Genomic DNA, 10,296 nt, shown 5'->3' on the forward strand with positions numbered 1-10,296 from the left:
GTTTCTTCTTCCGTTCTCCCAATTGGAAGGTGGAAACTCGTTCACCATCGACGAGGGTCTCATTTATTTTGGTGAAGTGTTGGGAAAAACGCCTCTGCAAGGAGAGCATTCTTCCCTTCACCAGCTTAATGGTTGCCAGCTCGTCGGGGTCGCTTGTACTTCTCGTTGGTCTTCCAACGAAAGAACAAAACAATCCTGGGTTTGACTCACTCCATCCACCAGGTCATCCAGGAATCGTAGCTCCTTCGCTGTCGGACCCAAGAGTCCCATCTGCCTTCAAACTCGGCCATAACCTCATCAGATAAAATGTGTGGCCGTATTTGCCAGTATCCGTTTCCTCGCGGCACCGGGAGAGACGGAAGAATAATCCTCACCGTCAATGCCTTTTGGTCTGAGAAGGAGAGTACGTGCATCGCTGTTGTCTTGAGTTGTGTCTGTACAGACGCAGACACGTAGCAGCGATCGATGCGCGAGCCCGAACCACATGTGATGTATGAGAACTCAACATTGTTGCCTTTGAGAGCTTCCCAACTATCACACAAACCTATGGTATCTACGGCATTTTGCAGCGCGGGGCTGAAGTTTCCAACGCCCGTCGCATCTTTCGATTTCAACACACAGTTGAAATCTCCTGCTAGAATGACGGGTTCCCGTGCATTCCGCAGATAGAAAGGCAACGTTCGAGTGTAAAAATCCTCCCGCTCTGCCCTGCGCTGGCTTCCGGATGGAGCGTAAACATTGCATAGGGTGGCGGTATTCTCAAGCCGAACGCAGATCAAACGTGAGTCTAAACTGCGTTCGACGTGAGAAAATTTTAGGCGCTCGCGTAAAGCGATCGCTGTCCCTCTCCTGGCTTCATCAACGTTTGTCAGTACGTTGAAACCAGGGATTGTCATGTCAGGATTATATACTTCTCAGTATATTTTTTGGTAAATTGGTCAGTGCGTCAAGTTTGGTTTGATTTGATATTGCATTCAGGTTAACTGAAGCAATATTAAAAATAATATTACTTAAGCCATCCATCATGAGGCAGTTTCAGACCGAATCAAACTACGTCGTGGGAAAAGGAAGGAGAGGAGCAGACAAAGAAGATGAACAAACACTTACTTTGCCTTTTTAGGACGGCCAGGAGGACGCTTCACCACTACCACCGGGTCAAGTCCAGCACGCTTTGCAGCTTCGCTGTCCAAGTCGTCACCTGGGCGCTTGACGCCCGTGAGCGTGTTGGTCCCATCGTCAGGAAGGGGGACGGAAGGGGAGACGAGCGGGATATCGAATTCGATATCGTCGACTGACAGACCGCTGGGGACCATCGGCTGATCCTCGTCTTCCCGGGATGTGCCGGCCTCGAATGTGTTGGTTGGGGCTGGCTGAGCCGAAGTGTGTTGCTGCGGCGCGGCAGATAAAGCTGACGTCGTAGATTGCAAAACGGGAACGGATGGAGACGACTTCGGCAGGACGTTAAGCGCTGGCTGTGCATCCCGCTCTGCCCGCCCCCTTGGCGTGATGGTTACGGCTGCCTTTTGGGCTTTCGGCACTTTTTTGTTCTTCGGCATCGGGTCGCCACTGAGTGCGGAAGCGTAGGTCGCTGCTCCCCCCTTTTCTTTACGGTTTGTAGCGCATGATACGCCGTGGTGTGCCTTTAGGCAGCAGTATTGGCAAGTTTTTACCTGCCCTTGGTATGTCACGCGTGTGAGCTCGCCTCCGATGTGCAGGTATGATGCAATCGGATGCTTGCGCACCATGCGCACCACACGCACACCAGATAGAATGCCGGCCAACGGAGAGTTCTCACCATGGGTAAGCTCTCTAACGGCCAATACCTGCCCATACTTTTCCAGTTCTTTCGTAAGTGTTTCGTCTGTGACGAAGTATGGCAGGTCTAGGATTTTTATGTCCGTGGCACCATCCGCGAGTTGAATTTCGATCGGGTAGCAGACACCATCTATGGTTTTGCCGTGCTTGCCACGGTGCTGCTCCACGATTTCCTCGGCCTCCTCCTTCGAGCTCATCTGTACGAACACGGTGTTCGCCGGCGAGACCAGATGAGCTCGCTTCACGACGCCCTTCTTCGAAAGGAGTATCCCGAGTAGATCATGCACCTCTGCTTCTCTCGGCCTGATCGGAAGTGCATCAAAGTTTACTTTAAATGCATGCTCCCATTTGGGGGCTTGCTCCATCTTCACTTAAAAAAAAGGCAGTTAAAAACTGTTAAACCGAGGCGCACACGTGAAGATAAACAGCAAAGGATTGCGAGCATAGAAGAAACGCGTCCGATAACGATGAGTCTCGGAGAGAAACTATGTACAAGGGCCTTTACCTTCAGATTCCTGATGTACCTTTTCGCTAGTTGCTCCAGTCACCCAATAATTTGTGGAGCCTATGCCGCAAAAGGGGGCCCTATGCCCCCTAATCCTCGTGCAAAGGGGGTTTCGGATAGGGCGGACTTTTCGGATTGAGACACAATAGAATCTTATTTGAGAGGCCAAGGAAGTTTAATAAAACATCGAGACGTTCTCCGTTTAAGGTTTCAATTGAATCTAAATTTTATTAATGACTAGCTCGAAGCCCCGGCGAAGCTCGGGGAGGAAAAATGTGACTGAAGTTTTTATTCTTGGTTCATTTTCTATGCTACATTCAGATTGCCTACATACATATTAGTAGCTGTGATATCACTCGGGGTCCACACTACAGCGCGACGTCGCCTGACAGGCGCTGAACTCCATGCAAAAAAATCTAGCGTGATTCGCGATATGGAGTTCAGCTCCTGTCAGGCGACGTCGCGCTGTAGTGTTGGACCCCGAGTCACTCGAAAATTTTCTTTCATCAATAGTCTAGGGGGCTAAGTGCATGGGTGTTGTTCCGGAGGATCGGAGTTCGAATCTAGGCTGAGAAAAACTTTTTTGTTGACGGTTGGGAAATATTTATTCATAATTTTTTTTAGATATTTAATGTAATTTTTCAAATCCGATAATAGTGCATGGGTGTTGTTTCGGAGGATCGGAGTTCAAATCTAGGCTAGGAAAAACTTTTTTGTTGACGGCTGTAAATTTTTTTTTTCATGTTTGTTTTTAGATATTTAATGTACTTTTTCAAAGCCGATCTTATTTTGATACATAGATTTCAAATTATCATAACCATTATTAAATTAAAAGCTTGATAGTTCAATTTATTCACATAGCCATATATACCTATATTTTCCCTATGCTATCGATTCGTACAACTGGTGTACTGGTAGTGGTGCTCGAGCCTTGTATCAGAGGTTTGGTGTTCGAATCCCGATTGGGAAAATCTTTTATAGTACGTAATAAAATTTTTCTTCAAAATCTACGTTTGCCATTCAAGTAGCGATATTTCCTCACTACTTCTAACTTGTGCTATGGTTCCTCGGCAAGACTACGGCTTCGCTCTTGGTAAACCCGTGTTCGAGTCCCGTTTCCACTTAGAGTCAGATTGTAAAAAGCGCATGCTTCACGTGCACTGTAAATATGTAGGGTTTATTGCCACATCTCATCACGGGAAGTTTAGCTTACCATGTTTGCCGCATTTTTTATTCGAAGTACCCCCCCTCCGCCTGCACCCGCTTCCGGAACCGCGCGCATGCCCGGACAACCATGTCTCTGGGGATGGCCGCAAACACGGCGTTTATTCTGGCCACCAGCTCCGCTTTGGTATTGCAGGACGCCCTGTTGGTGTATAAAAAATATAGTTAACAGCACAACTTATTAAAATTCAACGAAGAGAAGTATGAAAAAATTAAAGAAATGTTGGTGCTAAAAATTCTTTTATTTTATCTAAAACCAGCTTTTAAAGTAGCTTTGCTATTTAGAAAGATACTCTATTCAAAAGAGTGAAGTTTGAAAATATTAAATCATCATTTAACGTATCTGGTCCACGAATTCGGTATTGTGGTGGATATACGGTATCCATAACTCGTGGTCACCTTGTATCAACGCATACTGCGTGAAACCACTCGCGGTCGCGGACTTATCAAAGCGGAGGGTTTGTCATCGTGTACAACTTGAACTTAGATGAAAACTCAGAAGTTTTTAACTTACTGGATGCGCGACGGGCATTACGACCACGTCCGATCAGTGTCCACCGAATAGTTCCTTTCTCTATTCGGCATCGATTTATTTATACTGTTTCTTAAGGCTAGTTTACAGGTAGTTGGATAAGTGTTGGGTTTGAGACTGACCTAGTTTACAAACTTTTGTTTATCGATTCTATAAATGCTGGTTGGATAATTTTGGTGTTTTTAATCATGGTTAGGTTATTGACGTCGATCGCGCAAACGTTTTTGCGCGCATCGTTCCCTGCCTGTTTCATAACATCCGGCCCGAAGTGGGTCATGCTAACTTGGCTCAAATGCCCGAACCCGTTGGTTCCCTGTTTTTCATGCACCGGCTTGCCGTGGGTCATATTACTTATGTGCAATGCTCGCGCACGATCGTGTCGCAACTTGTTTGCGCGGTATCGCTGGGTGCGTCGATCTATCAATTTGCCTAGATTGCAGTTTTGGGTGTTTTGCGGTTGTTTCTGGGTTGAGTTTTTACCGAAATGGGTTTTGTTTGTTTTGAGGCGGTGTCACCTGATTTTGTTGTTTTCGATACTTAGTTTATAACATTTGATTATGAAATGGAGAGTTCATTGTGCTTTCCACGCTCAGCAAAAACGCGGTACTTCTGTGGTGGTTGATTTTCAGCCGTATAGCATAGGCATGCTACAGTATCTTTTGATGTAATCATCTGTTCCTCTTTAGGAGATGTTTGCCGACCACTGCTTTATTGTTTTGGACAACACAGTTTCAATGCCTGATGAACTTATCAAAAGAAAGTTGATAGCCTTCTTGAAGTTTTATTAAAAATCATTGTAATCAGTCCAGTGTTGCAATGCATACATTGTTCGAAGATATTGAAAATAGAAGTAAGTTTCATTGGAACCTTCCCAAAAGGCTGTTATTAAATCTGTACAAAGCAGATAGAAAGTTTTCGTCATTACATTGTCCATGTTTGAAATACTGCCTAAATGTATTCGCGTAGGATAAAAGTGTTTCTCCGAACGGTCCATTCATTCAGAGATTAGACTGTGAAGATGAAAAGACCTACGGTTCTTAGGTTTTCAAAGTATGGTTGAATAGATAGTAACATATGCTATTTTTTTCATGATTTTGTAGATCCAGTTGGTAACAAAATGTTAAGTTTGAACCATTTATAAACGTATTGACCTGTGTTAAAATTATCCACTTTAAACTGACGCTTTAACTTATCCACTATAAACTGACCTGCAGTAAGAGTGTTGAATGTAGATTTTTTGCTTATGTTACATGTGTATTTCATACTCAATTGATCAGTCTGCATTTTGAAAGATATCATTTCAATATGGTTGTAGATCTAGGCCAGGGGTCGGCACAGTTTTAACTAAAAGGGCCAGACAAGAAAAATAAGCCTGACTCTGCGGGCCATATTCACCAAACAAATATCTTAAATAAGGTGATGTAGCGAATAAAGCCATACTTATACATTTTTGCAAGCGAATCTCAAAATAAAACAATAAACAATGAAGATATTTTAGAAGCTCATAGGTTTTTATTTCTGACCTGAAATTATTCTATCAAAACGAGGGTCTCATTGCGTACATCATGCAATTAAAACGGATTGTAAATGATCGTCGGTTAGTGATGATCTGTACTGTGATTTTACATAGTTCATTTTTTTTCATATCTGTAAATATGAATTTCAAAAAGTTTTTTCATATCTGTAAATATGTACTACCAAAAATAGATATGAAAGATCTTCCAAATGATTTGAGGTTACGATATTCCGCTTCCGGAAGCATTTTATAAAAACTGACAAGATCCATATCATTGAACTTATTTTTGAGCGTTTCATCGTTTTGTAATTCTATTATTTCTAATTGTCATTCGGATGGAACCTCGTTCACTACACAATTAAAGGGGTTTTGAAAACATAAAAGATTTTTTGAATTATGTTCCGTCTAGATCGGAAGCTACGGAACGCCTGAATGTAGGCAATATAGTTTAGAACCAAACCTTTAGAACAGAGTACAGAATAGAACTGTACAACGTGAAACGATAAGAAAGACGTAGCAAGATTACAGCGATAAGCACTGTTCATCGCTAGTACAGCATGGTGTAGAACTAGGATAAAAAGCAGTAGCTAGGATTTAGATATCGCTATAATAGCATCCGATCGTGGGATGCCTTGAGGCCACGAATTTGAAGAAATACATGGAGAACTTGGAATAAAGAAGCGTAGGCATTATTTATCAAGGCAATCAGATCCGAAACAGAATCCGACCCACGGTAGTTCTATTTGGACACCTTTTTGCCGTCTAAGTCTCCATAAGTTGGAAAGGAAGAGTACTATTCTGTTGGCCTGCCCATCGACTTTGCTTTTATTTCCAGAGCGAGTAACCTTAATCCGCGGAGGTTACTTCCGAGCTCTTTTCCGTCCAGGCAGTGGTGGCTTCCATCCGCTGAAGTCACTCCCTGGATCCTTCCTCACGCCACGAGGAAGGTCGGTGCAAGTCTGTGTGTAAGTTCGTTCGGCCGCACACCGAACATATGGTCCGGTCGAACCGGATCTGTTGTGTTAGTGAAGCGTAAAAAGGCAAGCCGATGCCACGAGTTAGGCACACCCCATCGAAGCAAGTGGATTCCCCAGCGAAGACGCCGAGTGAGCCGACAGCGAGTACTTCAACAAGTGAACCTCAGGACAGCGAGAAGATAGAAAAGGCGCTGAAGACGGCAGTCCGCCAACGAGCGCAGATCAACGCCAAATTACTGCGAATCGAGCAGACGCTGCAGGAAACGAAAGAGCCAACCGTTTCCCAGCTGAAGGTGCTCGCCAAAAACGTCGCGACTGTGTACGCGGAATTTAGTGCCATACACACCACCATCGTAGGCCTAATTCCAGACAGCGCAATGGCAGAGCAGGACGGCGTATACGACGAGTTCGAGGAAGTGTTTTACGAGGCGTCCAATAGAATCGAGGAGTTGCTGCTTGCTGCGGAATCGAAGACCAAGAACAACATGTCTGCCGCGGCGCAAGTCATCATCCAGCAGCAACCGCTTAAGGCACCGATCCCGACTTTCGACGGCACATACGCTGCATGGCCCAAGTTTAAGGCCATCTTCGAAGACCTGATGGCCAATGCCGGCGACAGTGATACTATGAAGCTGTATCACCTTGAAAAGGCATTGGTCGGCGAGGCTGCAGGTGCAATTGATGTCAGCATCCTCAACGCTAGCAATTACAAGCAAGCCTGGGAGATTCTGACGGAGCGCTTCGGCAATCATCGAGCCATAGTGGACAGCCACATCCACGGATTGCGGAACCTCAAAAGGATGACGTCAGAAAACTTCCACGAGCTAAGAGCTCTAGTCCAAGAGACTTCCCGGCATGTGGAAAGTCTCAGGTTCCTAAAACAAAACCTGGAAGGAGTGTCGGAACCAATGGTGGTCCATCTGTTGGTTTCGGCTTTAGAGAAATCAACCCGAAAAGCCTGGGAAGGGACGCAGCGGAAAGGTGAGCTGCCCCGTTACGAGCAGACGATGGCATTTCTAAAATCCCGATGCCAGATTTTGGAAAATTGCGCAGCAGCGTCATCATCAGCTCCTGTGGCCAAACTAAAGAGCAACCATCCGCTTTCTCCGAGACATCCAGCCCAGTAGAGCTATACAGCAGCGGTTATTCAGTGCGAAATCTGTGGTAAGGACCATCCTAATATAAATTGCCCAGAACTGCTGAAAGGGACACCACGGGAAAGAAGTAACACCGCACAAAGGGCAGGACTATGCTTCAACTGCCTGCGGAAGGGGCATCAGTTACGGGAATGTCCCTCCAAGAGAAAGTGCTACAAGTGCCAGCGTCGCCACCATACGCTCCTGCACGAGGACGTAGCACCCACCGGCCAGCCAACTATTTCCGTGGCAGCAGAAGTAGAACCTCAACCTCCGACCCCAAGTGTGCATCCTCCATCGACAGCGGCAGAGTACGGCGGACCAGTGGTACGGGAACAACTTTCGACGGCATGTGCATCGCAAACCATCAAACCCAGTAAGAACGTCCTGCTGTTGACTGCCGTGGTCAACGTGCTGGACGCCACGAACCAGCCACATCGCTGCCGCGTCCTCCTAGACAGCGGTTCTCAGGTCAATTTCCTTGCTGAAGAAATGGCCAACCGTCTAGGACTGCCAAAGAGACCGGCAAACGTTCCGATCGTGGGAATCAACGCGTTGCGCACGCTCGCTCGCGACAAGTTAACCGTTACCATACAATCCCGAGTGAACAGTTACCAAACAAGCTTGGAATGCTTGGTAACTCCAAAAATAACCGGCACAATCCCATCCTGCAACATCAACATCAACAATTGGGACATTCCGGAGGGAATAACCTTGGCTGATCCAACGTTCTACACGCCAGACAAGGTTGATTTACTGATAGGGGCTGAGTTATTCTTCGATATACTCAAGCCAATCCAACTCGATCTTGCCGATAATCTACCTCGTCTGCAAGATAGCCAGTTTGGTTGGATTGTGTCCGGAGCCATAGCAGAACAGCAGATTACCATCCCAGCTATGTATTCCCATCACGCTTTGGTCGACATCGAAAAAATGATCCAGCAGTTTTGGCAGATTGAAGAGGTTCCAGACGTCCCGGAACGATCCATCGAAGAACTGGAGTGCGAGAACCATTTTCTAACTACATATCAAAGGAACGAATCTGGAAGGTTCATTGTGCGACTACCGTTTAACAAACAACAAACCCTGTTGAACAATGGTCGCACGGTAGCCCTCAAACGGTTTATGATGTTGGAGAAACGACTGCTTCGCAACCCAGAGCTACAACAACAGTATGTGGAGTTCATCCGAGAGTACGAAACTCTAGGACACTGCCGACAAATCCGTGAATCCGACGATGTACCCAACCAGCTGTCCTACTATCTGCCACACCATGCGGTTTTGCGGCCATCTAGTTCAAGCACGAAATGCCGAGTCGTGTTTGACGCCAGTGCAAAGGCATCTCCAGCCAAGTTATCGCTCAACGACGTGCTGCATGTGTAGTGATCGTTGGTGAAGAATTCCTTTTTTTCTTTCGGATTCTGAATCAAAACACGGGGGAACGTTCGTCTCGCATGACAGCTATCAATGAACTGACTCTTTATTCTACCTCAATGACACTTCTATACCCTACAGCATGTAGGACCAGTTGTACAGAACGATCTCTACTCCATTGTTCTGAGATTTCGAATGTACAAAGTAGTCTTTTCGGGAGACATCGCCAAAATGTATCGTCAGATTCTCCACGCTAAAGAAGATCAACGTTTCCTGCGGATTTTTTGGAGACCACACCCTTCCGAGCCACTACGAGTCTTCGAGTTGTGTACAGTTACCTACGGTACAGCATCAGCACCATTTCTTGCCACCAAATGTTTGCTCCAATTGGTCGAGGAGGACGGGGATGCCTTTCCGATTGCATCCCGCATAATAAAGGAAGAGACATACATGGACGACGTTCTCTCAGGTGCGGACTCGGTTGAGGAAGCTATAGAAGCCCAACACCAACTTAAGCGGCTTCTCAACCAAGGAGGGTTTCCCATCCGCAAATGGTGCTCAAACTCACTGGAGTTTCTTGAGCATATTCCAGTAGAAGAGCAAGAAAAAGCCATCCCAATGGCCGAACGAGGAGTGAACCAGGCGATAAAGGTGCTTGGGTTACTCTGGGACCCAAAAGCAGATCATCTATATATCGCTCACCAGCCGAAGCCAGTCGCAACAGCTGACCAAAGGGTTACGAAGCTCATCATTTATTCAGAAGTAGCCAAATTCTTCGACCCTCTGGGGTTAGTGTCTCCGGTCATCGTGTTAGCTAAGCTACTCATTCAACGTCTTTGGAAGCTGAAAACTGACCGGAACGACCCCATCGACGAAGGATCGATGAAACAGTGGCAAGAACTCCAACCATCCTTACAACACCTGCATCGCATCCAGACTCAGAGATGCGTCACATTTGAGGGAGCAACTTCGTACGAGCTTCACGGATTTTCCGACGCCTCAAATGTGGCCTACGGGGCTTGTATATACCTACGAAGCCTGTTTCCTGATGGGTCAGCGAAGTTGTGTTTGCTCACTAGCAAATCCAAACTGGCTCCACAGCACGACGTTTCCATCCCACGCAAAGAGTTGTGCGCCGCTCTTCTCCTCACCCGGTTAGTACAAAAGGTTTTGCCAGCCCTGAATTTGAAGTTCCAAGAAATTGTGCTGTGGTGTGA

At 46.2% G+C, this 10,296-nt stretch overlaps 1 protein-coding gene across 1 annotated transcript; it reads left to right on the plus strand.

Moving 5' to 3' along the window:
* Nucleotides 1-6,640: 6,640 nt before the first annotated feature.
* LOC131291478 (uncharacterized) lies at nt 6,641-9,088 on the plus strand. The gene is made up of 2 exons (XM_058320698.1): nt 6,641-7,550; nt 7,764-9,088. Exons 1-2 carry the CDS (start codon nt 6,641-6,643, stop codon nt 9,086-9,088), a joined length of 2,235 nt encoding a protein of 744 aa, XP_058176681.1.
* The last annotated feature ends 1,208 nt before the right edge of the window (nt 9,089-10,296 follow it).

This window comes from Anopheles ziemanni (genome assembly GCF_943734765.1).
Source record: "Anopheles ziemanni chromosome X unlocalized genomic scaffold, idAnoZiCoDA_A2_x.2 X_unloc_1, whole genome shotgun sequence".
NCBI lineage: Eukaryota > Metazoa > Arthropoda > Insecta > Diptera > Culicidae > Anopheles > Anopheles ziemanni.

Coding starts and splice junctions, on each gene's coding strand:
- LOC131291478 (XM_058320698.1), top strand. CDS start 6,641: ATGCCACGAGTTAGGCACACCCCATCGAAGCAAGTGGATTCCCCAGCG. Junction 7,551..7,763: donor GGAAGGGACGCAGCGGAAAG/GTGAGCTGCCCC, acceptor TAAATTGCCCAG/AACTGCTGAAAGGGACACCA.